Source organism: Sabethes cyaneus, chromosome 3 (genome assembly GCF_943734655.1).
Source record: "Sabethes cyaneus chromosome 3, idSabCyanKW18_F2, whole genome shotgun sequence".
NCBI lineage: Eukaryota > Metazoa > Arthropoda > Insecta > Diptera > Culicidae > Sabethes > Sabethes cyaneus.
Genome location: NC_071355.1, coordinates 189,337,485 through 189,357,822, shown reverse-complemented (window position 1 = coordinate 189,357,822; position 20,338 = coordinate 189,337,485). Strand labels below are relative to the sequence as shown.

Below are 20,338 nucleotides of genomic sequence, written 5' to 3'. Positions count from 1 at the left end.
CGGCAGACTTAATTACCCGTGACGCAGAGCAGCAGTTCGAATCAACTTTATTCATCAATAAAACTCATCTCAATAGGAAACTCGTTGCTTATCAAAAATCACGGGGGTGTAATCCACAACTGGAATATTTTTTTCTCCACTTGTCGTTCAGTCCGGGAACAGCCTAATGAATAAACATGGTACAATCTGTTCAGGTATAATATCGTGGTTTCGATAAATAACTCATCAACTCGTGTCTACAAATTCAATGCAGTTGAACAGAATGTGTAACAGCACGGTGGAGTGTAGTTTCACATTAGAAACTTGTTTACTGAGTACAAACAGTGCTCGATAGACTATTGGAAAATATTTTAATTTACAACGCCTGACTGCGATAGTGCTATCTTTCGCTGTTACGATATGGCACGTGTCAATGCCACCCGATTTGGATAACGGACTTTTTTTTGTTTGCTGTAAAATGCCACTTTAGATTGATTAGTTTCCGAGTGATTAAAAATCGACATCCGTCGATCAGTGATAAATCATTGGCTGAGATGGATATCACCATCGGAAAACTGATGTTCATCAATGGGTTTGAAATAAAAGATAAAAAATAAATTTGAAGTGGACAAGGAATGATATCATTTATTCCTTAACAGAATAAAAATATGCGGTTTGAATTTCGAGGAAGGTTTCCTAGCGATAGTTGAATTCCCGTAGAAATAATCTGCTATAAATTGTCGTCATGCGAAGTACAGAAGCTTAGTACACAAGCATGGCTATTTATATTCCCACTTCCAGTATAGTTTGTCACACCAGACTAAAGAGAAGTCCTACTTCCGGGTCACAACCTATCTCACCAGCTATATAACGGGTGGCAACTAAAACTTTGGAATTTTTTCGCGGCCCTTATGCTCAATAACAAACGAGCTCAGAGAGAAATGAGAGTATGTATGTGTTAGCTTTCTCTCTCTCTCTTCTATTTGTTAATATTTTCTGTTTTGTTTATGCTTGCCCAGTTTTGCTGAAAATGGCGTCGAAACAAGAAGCATTTCGGGAGCGCGTTGTACACTTCTACGAACTGCAACAGAAATCTCGGCAAAAAGTATGCGCTACAACATTTAAAAAGGAAAAATGTTGCGGCTTCGACTGTTTACCATATCTTAAGATGCCCAACAACTATTCGCAAGCAAGGTAGTGGAAGACCTGCCAAAATTATGGACTCAGAAGGACATCGTTCTCTTTCTCGTTTCTTCAACAACAAGCCCTCTGGTTTGGCTATCAATTAAGATGCACCAGAAGAATGTTTGAAGAAAATTTTGATTCCGTTTCTACAAAAACATCATGCAGATGGACAATACGTGTTTTGGCCGGATAGAGCATCAGCGCATTACACGAAAAAAACACAATCGTTCCTGAATACCCATTCGATCTTACTTTTACCCAAAAACCACGACCCGAAAAATCTGTCTCAGTGCGCCCATTCGAAGATTTCTTCGGGATTTTGAGTTCCTGGGTGTACAAAAATAACTGGACAGCCACGAATTGCAAACAGTTGATTGGTAGAATCAAGAGATGCATTCGCAAAGTTGACATGACGGCCGTACAACGCTCCTGTTTTGACGTAAAACGAAAGCTTCGCCGAACAGCCGATTACGGACCGTTTTCAAATGTGCACTAATTTTTTTTTTCAACAATGGATAATGTATCTTTAATTTCGATAAATCAAATTTTCTTCATGTATCTTTGTCTTTTTTTTGGCAGCATGAGAAAAAAATTCCAGAATTTTAGTTGTCACCCGTTACTAACCAGTACAAACGCGATCCAAAACTGTGCGGCTGGCATGATAGACTTACGAATTTTCGAGCATGGATGGAACAAGCATACTGTTTATTTTCAATTCAATGATATTGAGGTAACTTTTCACGACTGTAAAAATACCCGTAGGAGATGTGACACCTGTAAGTAGATACCGCACTGCCACCGTTTCTTTTCACGGATGGAATTAAAGTACATATTTGTTTTCATCCTTGATGTGTGTGCAGCCAGGTAAACAAAAAGCAAACGACTAAATTTTTCCTTTCGATACACATTTACATTTTCCTGCTAGAGTTGAACCTGTTTAATGTAAAATGCATGTGGCAAGCATCCAATGTGAGGTAGGGTATGTTGCTACATCGTCGTAATTGCCTATTCCCGTCCTATCCAACACAAATTATTAAAAATATCACCATTTTTATGACACACAATGCAAAACTAGTTATTCCCTAATATTTTAGTTAGTTGTCTATCATACGCAATCAATCAAAGTGAGCTGAGATCTATTTAAATGCTGTTTATCATTAAAGAAGTCCTACCAGCCAAATTTCCTACGTTTTTTCGTGCGACGAAGAAGACAATGTCGACTAATCGTTTTAATTTCCGTCATTCGTAAATGAAAATAACTCACGCAAGGCATTGTCGTTATTCTACAGCCAGAAAAACTTGCCTGACCTACAGAAATTTTGTAGAATAACATTTGTCATGCCGTCCTACACAAATACATGCGCGTTAGCTTCGTAAACATTGTTGTGATTTTTAGTTCGGACGATGAAAAATATTGTTGGACGGATTTTAAAACGGTACGACGAATTTTAGTAATGAAGTCAGTTGCGTAATTTCAATAATATGCTTTAATAGTCGCTTTTCAGTGATTTCAAAGTTCACGGATCGGAAGGTAAGTGTGTTTTAGTCAAACCAGTACAAGAACTTTTGGAGTATTCACTAAATCCATCCAGCAAATGATGAAAATTAGAATGGCTTTCCTTATTACGACGGGAATTAGAAAAAGACCCTACGTTAAACACATTCAAAAAGCTCGAACGAAAAGCTTAGGTTTTTCCATTATCCTCTGCGATAGAGATGAATAACATTGCAAACTGTTGCCAGAAGAAGCAGGACAACTGCCGTTATGCTTGTGCTAACAAGAGTTGAAAGCACAAGCACCATAATTATGTGCTGTGTGATGAAGCCGATGATGGATATAAAGTTCATTATCACAAATCAGGTGCCATGCTGGGGGTTGAGTATTCTCGAGTACGTACAGTAGTGGGCGAAAAAAATTGGCGTTCTCCGTAAGTTAGTTATTGACAAAAGGAATAAGTTTTGTATTTCTGCAGAGATCAATCGCAAAACGATTATAATCACGAATACAATGTCAACGACAAATTGATTGGATATAAACAATAATTTTGTCCACTACTATGAACGATCATATAACCAAGCTGTTTATTTGCTATCCAAAGCTGGATAATTATTCATAGACTTATGCATAAAGACGTTGATTTAGAATCAAATAATAAGCGGCAAATTGTGATTAATAACCTCTTCAAATGTAGAGCAGGTTTTCAATCAACAATAGAAAACATGTTGAATTCATCAGAAGATTCTCCTGCAAACTATGATTAAATAGGCACCAACTTTTCAAAAGAGTTTCTCTACACTGCTGTTGTAACAGAGCCAAAAACAACCCTTTCAGTGCTACCGACACAGAAGTAAATAATCTTGTTTATCGCCTTTTTCTACAGCGTAAACTGAGTTCCGCATATTATTGTGAAAATTTCAGTTTGGAAAGCGGTGCAGCAATTAACCAGCGAGTACTGTCGGTCCTGGGCTGCCGTTTTCCAATTCCCCCGAACATCAGCTGACCGTGTGTCGTCCTCGACAGCGCACATCCATCGGGTGCGGGGTCTGCCCCGAAGTCTACGGCCTCTTCCTGGTTCTCTGCTGAAAATAGTTTTGGCTACTCATTCGTCGGGAATTCTGGCGACGTGTCCAGCTCTTGTACTACCTTAACTATATCAGCATATGTGTATCAGCAAGCCTTGGAAGCTCATCTATAAGCATTAGAGCAGTAAAAGGTTGCCCACAAGGAGGCGTAATATCACCTCTACTGTGGTCTTTAATAGTTGATGATCTTCTTCAAAAGTTGACGGCGCTAGGCTTTGAAATAATTGGCTTCGCAGATGATATAGTCATAATTGTTCGAGGAAAATTTGATTCTATTATCGCTGACCGAATGCAAATGGCTTTAAATTTGATTTCATCATGGTGTGATAGGCAGGGTCTCAGCATAAATGCCAATAAAACTACTATCATACCATTTACGAGAAGGAAAAAATTTACATTAAATAACATCAGATTGAAAGGAACACTTTTAAAACTTTCAGACACTGTTAAATATCTTGGAGTATTTCTTGACAGAAAACTCGATTGGAACACACATCTAGAGCAAGCAGTAAACAAAGCAACAAATGCTCTATGGATATGTAAAAGAACGTTTGGTAAGCAATGGGGACTGAAACCGAAGATGATCCATTGGATCTATTCGGCCATTGTCAGACCCAGGATTACCTATGCTTCGTTGGTCTGGTGGCCAAAAACGAAAGAGAAAACTACCCAAATAAAGCTGGAAAAACTTCAAAGGCTAGCCACTCTCTCAATAACAGGTGCAATGAGAAGTACACCTTCGAAGGCATTGGATGCTTTACTCTATATACTTCCATTGCATCAGTTTATACAATTAGAAGCTGAAAAAAGTGCTCTGAGGATCAAAAGATCAAAGAACCTTTTTGAAGGGGACTTAACAGGTCATCTCAGTATTCTAAAAACTATTAGTATAAATCCTCTTGTAACCAGTAATGAAGATTGGATGGAGAAAAAATACAACTTCAACCGAATATTTCGTGTATTTGAGCCTAGACGTGATTCCTGGGAAGATGGTGGTCCCGATATTCGTCCAGGCTCGACAGTTTTCTATACAGATGGTTCAAAAATGGACAATCAAGTGGGAGCAGGAGTCACTGGCCCAGGAATAGACATGTCAATTTCTATGGGCAGATGGCCAACTGTATTCCAAGCTGAAATACAAGCAATTCTAGAATGTACGACTGTGTGCTTGCGCAGGAACTATAAACATTCAAATATATGCATCATGTCCGACAGCCAAGCAGCTCTAAACGCTCTAAAGTCGGCGACATGCACATCAAAACTTGTCTGGGAATGTATTCAATCACTCCAAAAATTGTCTCGTCGTAACCAAGTCAATTTGTACTGGGTCCCAGGTCACTGTGGAATTGATGGAAATGAGAGAGCTGATGCACTAGCAAGACTCGGATCATCTCATCAATTTGTAGGACCTGAGCCCTTCTGTTGCTTATCTGCTTCTGCTTTAAAAATGGAGCTAAAAGCATGGGAATGTACGAAAGTGGAATCAAATTGGAGTAACACTTTCAATGCTAGGCAGTCGAAACGTTTCATCTCTCCAAATGTTTCAATTACTCGCAAAATACTGGAGCTTTCGAAGAAAGATCTAAGCATTTATACTGGTCTTATAACAGGACATTGTCCGAGCCGCTATCATCTGAAGCTAATGGGAAAACTTCATGATGATATATGTCGCTTCTGCGGCATAGAAAAAGAAGACTCGGAACACCTGTTATGCCGATGTCCGGCAATTCTCAATAAAAGATTAAGGTTCTTCGAAAGAGGGCTGTTAGAACCCTCTGATATTTGGAGAACAACTCCCAGCGCAGTAGTGCATCACCGGGCTGGACAAATGCTATTAGTCAAACAATGACAATCACTTCTGCTAGTGGTGCGTCATCTTGACAACATAGCTATAATAAAACGGGGAATATATCACAATAGATCAAACAAATGGTCGCAGTGATAAAAATACCCAACAGGGAAAAAAAAAAAAATATGTGTATATGTACTTGATACAGCTCGTTCATGCGTCTGCGCCACACTCCATTTTCCATTTTGCCACAAAGTATTAAACGCAGAATTTTTCGCTCAAAAACCCCAAGCACTCGTTGGTCAGCTTCCTTTAGCGTTTTTGATAGCGTACAGGGTATAAAATCAATTTAATAAAAATAATTAATAAATATGCATAAAAAATAATTAGCGTACAGGGCATAAAATCAAAGTTCAAGTTCCAGTTCAAAATCTAATCTAATGGCTAATGTCAAGTCCTGAAGTAGCAAAAAAGTCTTATTTCAAATCCAACTTTATATCCACTAGCGGTCTCAGACTCGGAAAGGTGTACCATCTTCTCTATCAAATTTAATGTAAATAAAAATCTTCTTGCTGTGACGCGGTATTTAGGATTTTTCAACGTGATTTTACGATAGTTGGTTTTTTCAGACCAAAATATACGTTTGAAAGGTCTGGGCTCCATCCTCTGCGAATATATGTGTGTCGCCAGTGCTAAAAACGATGGTTTTAAATCAAACTGAAGTTTTTAAAGTAACATTTCCGGTCAACATACGAAGTCATCAAAACTCCCCACACTCCAGTATTTAACGGGTGTCTGTCAAACCCAATATGTAATATACTAGATTGACATTCAGCGAGCAACTGAAAACCGGATGGACGTTTAGATTAGAATTATTTATGACCGACAGCTTCGTTGTTTTGATTATTGACAAGATGATCCTACCTTGGGTGTGTCCGATAAGATAATCAAATAACTCACTACCTATGTAACTAATTCACTCAGCCTGTCGATAGTCGCTTCTAGTGATGACGACAGTAAAGAGGTTTGTGTGAATAGAATTGCACGATAACTTCTTGTTTTACTATCGGCATCTGGGTGGAATTATGTCAGGTCTTGTAGCACGATAACATCAAAACCGCATAATCATGCCAAAACATTGATTGCTCAATTATTATAATTACAGCTTCATTAAACATTTCGCTTCCTTTCCGCTTGTCAATTTCCTCCTAGTGACATCCCATCAATCAAAACCCATCTGTCGACCCAGATCACGCGTAAAAATGTCTAAAAATACATCATTCGTTATCCCTTTTGTGACGCGTTGATTCCATCTGCGTAACCTTCAGGAGTCGTCGATCCAACGTAGCTGTCATTATAGTCGCAAGGAATCGTACGCTATTGACCGGGCGGGCGGCCTTTGTTTCGATCCTCATTATGCATCCTGCTGCTCCATCTCGCATCGCGCATCAGTCGGGGCACACACATCGTCTTCGAGTCGGCCTGATTTTAGTGGGTGAAGGCCAACTGGCTAACAACTTACTGGTTGTTAGCCGAAACATCGACACTGGCACGCAGACACCACCGAAGGTCTCTGTTTTCCTGTTAGTCTCGGGGGGTGGAAATTCGCATGCAAGCAATAGGGTGATTCAATTGCTCATATTAACCACACTCCACAAAGTAACTGTTTTTTATGGTAATTGATATACTTTAAACTTACAGCGCTTCGACACGTTATGTTTTACTTTTTTGATTCTTTAAATATTGCACAAATGGTGCCCCAACATTATGTTGAACATCGCTAACGACATCGGAATAAGCCGCTTCGTTATATTGCCAGATGGGTGGTGTCAGATGTGATACAGTCTTTTAACGCCCAACGTATTTGTTTATTTTCTCTTGGGACAAAATGCATGGTCTAATTGGCTGTCTCATCAAAAACAAAAAAAAATCGTGTCATTTGTACACGAAGAATTAGTGACTCGCTCGTTATTATTATAATTTTTAATGGAGTTTTTAGTGAATCGGCAGTACGAAAAGGAAACAATTTCTTTTAATGTAACGGTTCCGTATTTATTTTCTAATATTATCGCTTCATAACTCTAGATACATAATTTTGAAGATTATACCAACTGACTCACAGCTCACAAAGCAATGCAATTTCATTTAAAAAAATATAAACCATATTGGACCCAATTTTCCACCTTGTGGCACATCTTAAATATTAACTAACGATTTGTTGCTTTGAATTGTTTACTTTTGAAGCAAATACAAGTTAAAGAATTCGGAAATAATAAGTGAATCAACCGTATTGGCTGCAGAAATGAGTTATTATATGGAAAAATTACTTTGAATTTCTGATAAGCATTGACAAGTATCGACAGTAAAAATTCAAAATAAAATTTTACTGGGTACATTTATTCTGAATAAAGTACTTCAACAGTTAGTTCAACAACAAACTATCAACAACAAATTTTCCGATATCCACTAACCATTTTCACTCTGTCATTTATTTGCAGACCTAAAAATAAACAGCAAGCTTTTTTGCTCTCTCAGAGTATGAGTTCTTCATCGTTTTTCACTTTCCATTAGGTGGGTAACACCCAGGCAATGTCAGGACTAAAAAGAACGGCATGACACACTAATCGTTGGTTCAGATTTCGCTGATTCTGCAATGCCTACGAAATGACATGACAAGCGTAGGATATCCAAGCAAAGACATTTCCAACTGTTTTTTTTCGCAAGAGCATCGCAATCGGAAGGTGCCGTATTTTTTGTCGAAAAATTTTTTCCCATTTGCTTCTACTTACGTTATTTCCCGCTGAGCCTAGGATTTGACACAGCCTTCAGTCAATGCCGAAAGTTTTCCATTTTTATTTTACTTCACTACTGGTACGGAAGGTGCCGCAACTGGTGCCGGGATTCGTTTGATGGGTAAACGAACAAATGATCGATACTACATCCCGTGGGCACGTTGTCTTTTTATAGATAGACAAAAAAACAATCCGAATGAGTAATGGGGAAATTCAAACAACGGTGACAAGTGAAACTCGGTCTCGGTCCACAACTTTCTCGAGTTGTTAGTTAGAGAACTATGCAGCTACTTGGCTCGGTGGTGCAGCAGTGGCGCAACAAATACGGACGACAACGATGAAGAGTCCTGAAAAGAGAAATCACGAACTCGCAATAAAAAGGAAAATCGACAGCGGTGCATTTTCCGCTTGAGGGGTTTGATTAAGATTAAGAACTGGCGCACTGCACAACTTCAGCTTTATGTACTAACGAAGTTACACAACTGATTGATTGTTTCATTCTGGATACTTCTTGCCTTATTTCAATGGGGAAATCCATCGTAGGCAAGGATTTCACTGTACAACAATCAGAATAATCATAGCAAAACAATAAATTAAAAGTTTAACTAGTTCGTTTACAAATGTTTCATAATTTTGAATACCGAAGCAAATAAAAAGAGCGAGAGACACAAAAAGTAAACCCCAACCGGATGATTTGCATATTTTGAAAGACAAACGAAATAAAATTAGCCATTACGTTCAAATTTATTATCCTTTTTCAATTATAGGTTTTCGTATACGCCCAAAATCACCCCCTGCAGTAGGCTTCGCGCAATATCCTTTCGAATTGCGTCCCTTGAATACGTATAATCCAGCGTCATCTCGAAAAAATCGCATTGGTTTGCCTATTGTGACGCAAATTGGCGCAACAGTTATGCAGATGTACGTTAAATCTAAAATAATACAGATAGGGGCGTGGGATGGTATTTTCGGCCGGCTTCTAATCCGACCTTCTCTGCTTTTGTATTTCACAGACCGCCTGTAGAACCAAACTGTCATCACCAAAGAGGACAAAGTTGAAAAAAAATTACGATGGTTACCCCCTGGAATATGGGGGAAGAAAAGGATAAGCCAAAAATAGAATTGCGGCAATAAACTGGTACTGTACCCTATATGCAGCATCCACACACCGTATATTCAGAGCCGGCGATATATGTTATAGAAATAATAATGGCAACGCCAGATGCAGGACAGAGGAGTATCTGGTTTGGGCTTTTATACGACTAGAGTGTTGAAATTTATATACTCCAACAAAGCGTTATCTACACGAAGCAAGCCATAGATATAAAAGCAATAAAATATTACCGCGAAGCATGAGACTGTAATGCATGCCCTTTTCAAATGTCTGTTAAAACGTTTTCCAAATATTGATTCCATTATGGCACTGTCGATGATCCGAGCGAATTGTTGTTTTATATGGGATTTATATGAGAAAGTACTTAAGCTTAGTATTTTTTACCAATTATATGGATTATATCCGATGCTTTTAACACATTTTAACGCGAAAAATCGAATTAACGACGAGTCGAAATTTAAGTTCCACTAGCGGAGAAACGTCTACATTGAGACACTTTTTTCCAAAAATTTTAAAATTGTTTTGATGATAGCTACCAACGAGATTCGACCCATTTGAAAGGTATATCTTTCTAGTTGCTTGAAAAAAGTTTCAGTCGTTTTACTTATAAGCTAAATTCGTTATAACCACAAACGTAAAAGTGGAATTTTGTCTCACTGTTAACCAATAGGTGCGAACAGTGAGACAACGAGTATTGCATACTGAGACAACCTATTTGAAATCAATTTAAACCATATTTTTGGGTAATAAAGAATAATTTAAAGGTCGTGCTGTTTATTGTGCCTATAAAGCATACATTATTGTTGGGTATGGTTGAAAATTCCGATTATTTTCAAACACACATTTATCTATACCTATAAAGAAGGATTTCTGTCTGTCTGTCTGTCTGTCTGTCTGTCTGTCTGTCTGTCTGTCTGTCCTGTGTTCCTTATAGAATCAAAAACTACTGAACCAATCGGCGTGAAAATTTGCATGTAGAGGTTTTTGGGGCCAGGAAAGGTTTTAGTGATGGTTAGAAACCCCTCCCCCCACTAAGAGGGGGGGCTCCCATACAAATGAAACACAAATTTCCTCATAACTCGAGAACTAATCAAGCAAATGGAACCAAATTTGGCATGTGAAAGTTTTCGAGGGCAAGAAAATTTTCTATGTTGAATTAGGACCCCTCCTCACTTTAAGAGGGGGGGGCTCCTGTACAAATGAAATACCAATTTCCTCATAACTCGAGAACTAATCAAGCAAATGGAACCAAATTTGGCATGTATGTGTTTTTGGAGACAAAATTTTTTTCTATGATGAATTGGGACCCCTCCCCACTTTAAGTGGGGGGGGGGGGCTCCTATACAAACGAAATACAAATTTCCTTATAACTCGAGAGCTAATCCAGCAAATGGAACCAAATTTGGCATGTAGGTGTTTTTGGAGGCAAGAATTTTTTCTATGATGAATAAGAACCTCTCCCCACTTTAGGAGGGGGGGCTCCTATACAAATGAAATACAAATTTCCTCATAACTCGAGAACTAATCAAGCAAATAGAACCAAATTTGGCATGTGGGTGTTTTCGGTGACAAGAATTTATTCTATGGTAAATTGAGACCCCTCCCTCTTTATAAGGGGAATTGTAACTCCTCTCCCCTTTAAGAGGGGGGGCTTCCATACAAATTTCCTCATAACTCGAGAACTAATCAAGCAAATGGAACCAGATTTGGCATGTGAAGGTTTTCGAGGGCAGGAAAATTTTCTACGGTGAATTAGGACCCCTCCCCACTCTAAGAGGGGGGGGGGGGCTCCTGTACAAATGAAATACAAATTTCCTTCTAACTCGAGAACTAATCAAGCAAATAGAACAACATTTGGCATGTGGGTGTTTTTTTGGTGACAAGAATTTATTCTATGGTGAATTGAGACCCCTCCCCTCTTTATAAGAGGAATTATAACTCCTCTCCCCTTTAAGAGGGGGGGCTTCCATACAAATTTCCTCATAACTCGAGAACTAATCAAGCAAATGCAACCAAATTTGGCATGTGAAGGTTTTCGAGAGCAAGAAAATTTTCTATGGTGAATTAGGACCCCTCCCCACTTTAAGAGGAGGGGCTCCTGTACAAATGAAATACAAATTTCCTCATAACTCGAGAACTAATCAAGCGAATTGAACCAAATTTGGCATATGTGTGTTTTTGGAGACAATTTTTTTTTCAATGATGAATTGGGACCCCTCCCCACTTTAGGAAGGGGGGTCCTATACAAACGAAATACAAATTTCCTCATAACTCGAGAACTAATCCAGCAAATGGAACCAAATTTGGCGTGTAGGTGTTTTACGAGGCAAGAATTTTTTCTGTGATGAATTAGGACCTCTTCCCACATTAGGAGGGGGGGCTCCAATACAAATGAAATACAAATTTCCCCATAACTCGAGAACTAATCAAGCAAATAGAACCATATTTGGCATGTGGGTGTTTTTGGAGGCAAAAATATTTTCTACGGTGAATTAGGATCCTTCCACACTTCAAGAGGGGGGGCTTCTACACAAATGAAATACAAATTTCCTCATAATTCGAGAACTAATCAAGCAAATGGAACCATATTTGGCATGTGGGTGTTTTTGGAGGCAACCATTTTTCCCATTATGAATTAGGACTTCTTACCTTTTTAGGAGGGGGGGGCTCCCATTCAAACGAAATACAAATTTGCTCATAACTTTAGAACTAATCAAGCAAATGGAACCAAATTTGGCATGTGAGAGTTTTAGATGGCAGAATTTTTTTTCTGTGGTGTATTACGACCCCTTTCCCTTTTAAAAGGGTGGGCTCCCATACAAATGAAATACAAATTTCCTTATAATTTGAGTACTAATCAAGCAAATGGAACCAAATTTAGCATGTAGGAGATTTTTGAGTCTTGAATTTATTTTATGATAGTTAGAGACCTCTCACCCCTGTGGTAGGGGGATATGGACTCTCATACAAATAAAACAGAAATTTTTGCGAAACTCAAAAACTAATCCAACTCGAGAAATTCGAGACTCTTCCATAAAACATTAATCAATAACAAGACCATAAAAACTATCTATAGTAACACTAGATCATTCAGGACGAGCCGGTCGCGAGTGTTGCCGGTGACCCGCCGTCGGAAGCGCCGCCCACTGGGGGGCTTGCAAAACTCGAGATAGTGACAAAGATCATCCGAGATTCATGATTTATGTACAACACAGGTTAATTTGTGGCAATACGAAGTTTGTCGGGTCAGCTAGTACACATATAAAGGACAAATCCTGGACGTCTGACTTTTAACTTACGCTATCACGTCGCTGTAATATTTGACGAAATATATACTTTTCAACAATAAAGGTACTTAAGGTTTGTTTCCGTACCACTCATGTATTATTAAATTAAAAATATTAATCAAAATTGCTAGGTACTGATAAAAATGTTCGTCGACCCAGCAGCACTGCGCGTATCAATACATTTGCCCGCTCGCGTATCGATAACCATCAAAACGTTTATAACAAGAAAGGTGTTTTTTTGACTCAGATTCGCTTCGGAAGAACCATCTAAGATGCCTCGAAACTACGCAAGAAAAGTCGACTGTAGGTTTTGAATGGAGGCCGCACTTGCGGCGGCAGTCAAGGCGGTCAAGACTATCGAAGGGGCAAGTTACAAGTAGGTTCTGTAGCATCCTGGCTAATAGCTTCTCGCGAGAACAGAAGGCGAATGAATCATGCATAATAACTAAACATGGGATATTACATTGGCGATCTACAGCCAAACTGAACTTAGGTAAGGAAAAAGTGCGTTATACGGCAGATTGGAGGATGGTTTAAGTTTGCAGGTGTTTGTGTGTTTTGCCAAAAACTTTAGACTACACAAAGAGAAGAAACCTTGATTATTTTTAACTGTTATTTGACATATTCAACTCTTTAGTTGCCCTGGCTGAACGGTGCACATGAAGGATCGAACGGCTTTTCAGTTGTTCGATCCTCGTTCTCGTCACTAGTCAATTCAATGTGTTATGCAATGCCGTATTGCGTTATTCTAGCGATCAGCGGACATCTGCAAATGATAAAATGTAGCTTTAAGGTGCAAAAAGGCGTAAGCTATACAACTTTATTTTTATTTTCGTTACGTTATGTCGAAGTTAGGTTATATCGAAAAAAAAAACGAAATTTATTCCTATTCGAACGCAATTGATTGCAAATGAAAGAGAAGCCTCTCAAACCGTCAACTTTCAAATTTCACGCCGATTGGTCTTGTATTTTGAAAGATACATTAGGAAATGCGAAGAAACGAAAAGTGTGTAAAGATTTTGTTAAATGAAATTTGAAAATCTAAATAACGAAATTGTATCATAATTCACAACATTTAAGAAACAGAAATATTTTTCAAACAATAGCAATGCGAGGTCACACCACACTGAAAGTTAATACAGCTGTTTTTATTAATTTTAAAAAATGACGTAATATCAAGGTAAAAGTTATCTAATGTTGAGCTACGTTATATCAAAGTTGCTTTGGATCGAGGTTGCTTTATATCGAGGTATTACTGTAAAAAGTGAACTGGTTAAAAATATACAAGGTTAAAGATTGTATAAAGTTGAGCGGGCGAAAGGTCATGGTCAACGTATATTAAGATTGAGCATGAAAAAATCCATGGTCAATGTACATTAGGGTAGAGTCGGCAAAATGCCTTGGCCAACGCATTTTCAAGCCAAGCCAGAGGAACACCATGACCAACGCAAATTATAATTCAGAGAGTGAAAGTATATTGAGGTTGAGGTGGGAAAAGTCCATGACCATGGCCCCCTACGTAGATTGAGTCAAGATGAGTCTTAGAGCAATGTTTTGAAAACGTTAAAATGCTACCTACATCGGTAGAATATTATGACCATTGACTACAGGAAGGTAAGATTGATAGACTTACAATATAAATGATAAGATATGGTAGATAATGTGGCGAATCATGTCCTTAAATATCATAATGAATTCTTTATTTTGCCCAGGGGGAGAATGTGGCATCTTGGTATTTATACCATATTAGAGGATTTGCCTGGAATGTGTAATGTGTAGGGTAGTTGTTGGTAGAGTGTAACTGGAACAGAGGAAATGACAGCAGTTCGACTGACAGCCCGTGAAAACGGAGGGCGAATGAATCGCGTAGAATAGCTAAACTTGGGATATCACAGGTCGTACCTATCGCCAAAATTTCAAGGTAATGGTTGTCAATTCTCCTCAACATACCGAAGACATCGGCTACAAAATTCTAGGTTGTCGTTGACAAACTATCGATTGATTCAACCGGTTTTCGACGATTCAGCTATTAAAAGTATTTCGATAGACTTGACGACGTTTCGAGTCGCCCCATATTTCCTTTGAGGTTCATTTTATGCACATGTGTTTTATATCTAACAGATCTGAAAACAAAAATTTTTAAGGCCTTATAAAATTTCACGATTTTAATGGTTCGCGAGCTTGTTAGGTAATAAACTGTTCTACTATGCTACTATATGAGTCTATGCTCGAGTTTCTTCAAATGCATTCTGCATGGTAGAGTATTATGAGATTTCTCCTAACGTGAGAATTGTACCTAAAGTTTCGCCATTATAAAGTGGCCAGATTATTTTTAATTGAATGCGGAACTCAGCTCATTGAATTAGCATCACTTTGTTGCTGATTTTCTCACTGGATGCTCTATCGGGACGCAACGTGTATAGTATTTCGGAAGCCCCACAGCCGTCCGACCCAGTCGAGCCTCCCGTAGCCTACAATTCTCACTGTCATCCCGGTCCAGCGGTTTGCACTCGAGGAGGGGTCGTCCTACCGGAGGATTCAGGCAAGTACTTATCAACTGACGACGTTATATTGCCTGAAGTGTCTCTACCTTCCAGCGGTTTCATCTCTCTGCCATATTCTACGGAGCATTCCACACTCACGCGCTGCACTGTAATAGATCACATGTTGGTTTTTTAACATAATCTACAGGAATCGCGGACAAAATCGACGACTTTTTCATTATTGCTGTGGCGCAGTCAAACTTCGATATCATCGTTCTTATAGAAACGTCGCTCGACGAGAAAAACTACTCAGCGCAGTCGTTTGGTGATTCATTCACGGTTTTCCGTTGCGATGGGAGTTCACAAAATAGCAACAAATCACGCAGTGGCGGTGTGCTAATTACGGTATCGAACAAGGTTAGGTGCTTCCATCGATCCCTCCCTCATATACAATCAATACCTACAAAAATTCTATCTGATTTCTATCTGTCTGTCTGTCGGTCGGTATGTTCCTTATAGAATCGAAAACTACTGAACCGATAGGCGTGTAAATTTGCATGTAGGAGTTTTTGGGGCCGGGGAAGGTTCTTATGATGGTTAAAGACCCCTCCCCCCACTAAGAGGGAGGGCTCCCATACAAATCTATACCTATAAAAATAGATCAATGTCTGTCTACCCGTATGTTCCTTTTAGAATCGAAAACTACTGAGCCGATAGGCGTGAAAATTTGCATGTAGGGGTTTTTGTGACCGGGGAAGGTTCTTATGATGGTTAGAGACTCCTCCCCCACTAAGAAGGGGGGCTCCCATACAAATCTATACCTATAAAAATGGATTTTTGTCTGTATGCCCGTATGTTCCTTCTGGAATCGAAAACTACTGAACCGATCGGCGTGAAAATTTGCATGTAGGGGTTTTTGTGGCCAGGGAAGGTTCTTGTGATGGTTAGAGACTCCTCCCCCCACTAAAAGGGGGGCTCCCATACAAATCTATACCTATAAAAATGGATTTCTGTCTGTCTACCCGTATGTTCCTTATAGAATCGAAAAAACTACTGAATCGATGAAGGGGGCTCCCACACAAATGAAATACAATTTTCCTCATGACTCTAGAACTAGTCAAGCAAATGGAACCAAATTTGGCATGTGGGTGTTTTGGGAAGCAAATTGGCAGTTTTTCCATGGATTTTCTCCCAAATTTCCGCAACGTATTAAAATCCATGTGCATTGTGTCTGGGCCTTAAAAGCCGCCTTCAATCATGCCAACCCCGATATATTGTTAAATCGGATGGAGAAACTTGAGATTTCTGTCGCTTTCACCAGTCAGTCATACCTTTCTGGCCGCAGTTTGTGTGTTATGATCAGTCTAGAAGAATCGGAACGGTTTTGCAATCCATCAGGAGTTCCTCAAGGAAGCAACTTTGACCCCTTGCTTTTCATTCTATTAATCAACGAGCTGCCTATATTGCTACCAGCTGGATATTGTCTGTTTAACGCGGATAATGTTTAGAGATCCCCGTCCATAAAAACCGTATTTGGCTGTTAGAGATTGCAGCAGCTGGTGAACTTATTTGATGACCTGATTCGACTAATTTAATTTAGTTGTCTCCGTATTTGTAAAAGTACTCGAACGGTAAAGCTCAATTCAAGATTACTAATAATAAACTAGCATCCTAGGCTCGAAAAAATACTTCACGATTTATATCACATAGCGAATGAAAAGAAGAGAGTCTTGAGAAGTAGAACACGTCATTTTCAAAAACACGAAAAACAATGCTCAGCAAATTTTCAAACTTTTTTTATTTATATTAATTGAAGATTTAGAATAAAAATGTTGCTGAATCACTTAGAGAATAATACTTTCTATGGATCACAGAAGAATTATCTTAACTTTTGGTTATTTTCACCGTATGAAACGCTTTCACAAGAATACACCCCCCTCACCGCACCGTGTTCCACTAACCAATGACGCAGAACCAACCGATAAATTACATTGGTGAACCAACTTCACTGTGACTTATAACGAAAAACAACTCCCATGACATCGGAAACTTGTCATAGCTTCTCACAAAGTTTTCCGCTGCTTCACGCCTTTACAGTAGTAAGACGCTGCTGTATAACAATAACAACAATAAAGGAAATTTGTCGGAAAATCCTGACAAACCACAAACCAAGAAACAGCTTATGCGTGTAATCTTTTCCCCATCCATTCATCCTCCGAGAACATTTGATGCTAGCTGTCGAGAGTTAGCAGCACTCAATTCAACAAGCAGCAAGGAAATGGTTGTCATTATTAAGAGATATTGACTTTGATTGAAATTGGATTAAATCCGTCTCTAACCACGCGAGCAAAATACGTTGCTGTTTCGATCGCATTCGAAGCGATAGCTTCCCTATGGCATGCTGTTAGAATACGGCGATGAATTTTGAAATGATTCAACTGATTAGAAAATCAGCTAAAACCGCTTTTACAACCACGAAAACAAAAATGTTTGAATTGGACAAAGCAGCACCTAAATTCGTGGTGGACTGGGGAATATATATGCCCTCTACCGCTGTTGATTTCATACGGTTCCTTTGCACTTACCGAAAATCGGATTTCCTTATCAAGAATGTTATCGTTGATAACCTGAATGAGACCTTCATCACTGGAGTGTAGTATCGGCACCAGGAAGACATAAGGCGATTTCGTCAGCGCCTTGAGCTGAAATGAGAAGAGAAAATAGATATAAATATATGTTAGATATAAAAAAAAAAACAAAAGGGGACAGACGTTCAGCCAATTCGTTTCCAAATATATTTAATTTACCAAATGTAATAATGAAATGTAAATATATTTTAAACAACTAATTCTACTTAAGTAAACTTTTAACTCTAATCGTCGCAGAAGCTTCCTAGTTTATACTAAAAATTTAATATCGTTCACATTAACTCCATTTCGATTTTTGTCTAATAGAGCGAAGCCCGAAAGTTATAAATGTACTTTATTAACCTTGTGATTGCCAATCATTACTTTTGCTATTGGGAGGTGGTGTTCAGCCGCAATAAAGAAAAGTTTCATGTTTGTTTTCGAGACTATAAATCCATAAACTATATATGACTATATATGAAATCCATAACTATATGACTATAAACGCCAATATGTATTCAATTTTCTTCTCTTTCTATGACTAAAAAAATATTGAACATAGAAAAGGACATGTTTTGTCGGCTGCAATGCCATGATGTCTAACAGAAGCAATCTAAGTAAAGACCGGGAGTCCAGGCTGAAAGGAAAGTGCGTAGTGTTTTCGCATGCATTCGTTTCGTATAGCTTACTGGGTTGAGCTGCGAAGAAATTCCTTTCATACGCATCAGTATTAAGAAAATATTATTTGAGATAAATTGGTTTCCCCTTTCCTTCCGGCTTTTGGATCGGTCGCGAAACGTTTCGGTATTTAATATACTGCCTTCTGCACTGAGAAAAGACATAGAGCGATAGAGCGGATTTTGTCTTTCACATAGAGCTTACTTGTTAGTCTTTATTTTTTTTTTCATTGGATGCTTAGTTCAACAGATTTATTTATAAATGCTTTCAATAGGTACTTGACTTGTGACACCTATGCGCTATATGTGTGATGTTTTGTATTTTGTTATTGTGGTTTCTGAGGAAAGCGTGATAAATGTTATGTGAAATAAATTAAAATAAAATATGTCACCACAAGCTTGTCGCGAATCAATCCTGCACGCGGTTTCTAACTCTACTCATAAAATCTTGTATAACCTTTGTACCTACTTTTTTGAATCAGTGGAGTTTCTTTCGGCTTTGCAGTCTTAAAAAGCAGAAAAACGGTGTTTTTCTCTTTCACCAACGTTTCTAATAATTTATTTTCCTTATCAAGGCTCAAGAGTGGACCATTTCTTTGTTAGGTGACGGTCACTTCAACATCACATATACTTATTAGCAATAATTTTCAAACACACTACAAACTAAAAACTTCGAACTCGTAGCACTTTTTTAAAAAAAACTACTTTTTTGTACCTACTATCCATTCATGAGTTTTCTGAATTCTGCAAATGAAATTATTTAAAATCCATGGTGTGTGAAACCGTTACACGGTTTGAAGAACATCTGCCCATCGACAGGAAACTCCGAAGGAGCGGAAGACTGAAGCTTGCGAATGAATAAAATGTATAAGCTGTTAAAATATATAGGCAGGCCTATGCATAGGCCTATGCTGCCATATTTTTCCTAAAATTCTTTTTATTCAGCTTCGTACAATATGGTACACCGGTACTATTAAGTTACTATTCTCAGCTAATTTTAGCCGTTATACAGTCCCAGGCGATATCAGTCGGGATGAGTTCATTTTTTTTCTCCAGATGAGAAACCATCAATTTATATTTGCGCCAGAAAGTGATTTATGCGAACGTTTTAAATTAGGTTGTTGCCACCGGTACACAAACTTAATTATTTATAGCAAAAGATAGAGTACACAGCTGCAAAAGATATTGTTGTCTCTTTTATCAAAGCAACAAGTTTGCAATTTTCAGGAAAAATGAGACACACACATTCAGTGCTTTACCGAATGATTACACAAGCCGAAGTGCTGCAAAAGTTTTATAATATAACCATCCAACTATCCGATATGTTGTGGGGGGTATTGCAGTTTGTGGAAGAGAAAAGTTCTCGAAAAGTTTCGCTTGCACTTTAAGAAGTCTACTCGCACGCCATTAGTTGTACATAACGTTGAAACTTGCTGGTTAACCAAGCAACTGAATCTGGTAACAAAAATTGCTCGCTTTAGAACCTGCCCATTCGGAAACTATTATGCTTTCTGTTCAGTTCCAACCATGCTGATTTAAAAAAAATAACTGTGTTTATTTAGATCTGAAATAGAAGCCAATTCGCCATTTTTATTATAATACTAGCTGATTGTCCGATCTTACTCGAGGCTCCTCTGTCCCTCAATCACTTTTATTGTAATGGAAATGAGAATTTTCAAGAAATAAAACCCTTTTTCTTCATTCGAATCTGTCTACCCTTTGTTAGCTCGCCCATCCTGTAGTCGCCCAGTCACTTGTAAATCTGACTTCTTTTGGTAATCGTAAAGCAAAAGAAAGCTCTTTTTCCTTTTTAAACCTCCCC

General features: G+C 38.5%; 1 protein-coding gene across 5 annotated transcripts in view; it reads right to left on the bottom strand.

Annotated features, from left to right (window-relative positions):
* The window catches only part of LOC128744369 (cGMP-dependent 3',5'-cyclic phosphodiesterase-like), a 120,568-nt gene that overhangs the window by 91,395 nt on the left and 8,835 nt on the right, over nt 1-20,338 (bottom strand). For all 5 annotated transcript variants that reach the window (XM_053841331.1, XM_053841332.1, XM_053841330.1 and 2 more), the window contains exon 3: nt 17,798-17,914. In XM_053841331.1, coding sequence (XP_053697306.1) covers nt 17,798-17,914 — 117 coding nt within the window. The remainder of the gene's footprint in view (nt 1-17,797; nt 17,915-20,338) is intronic.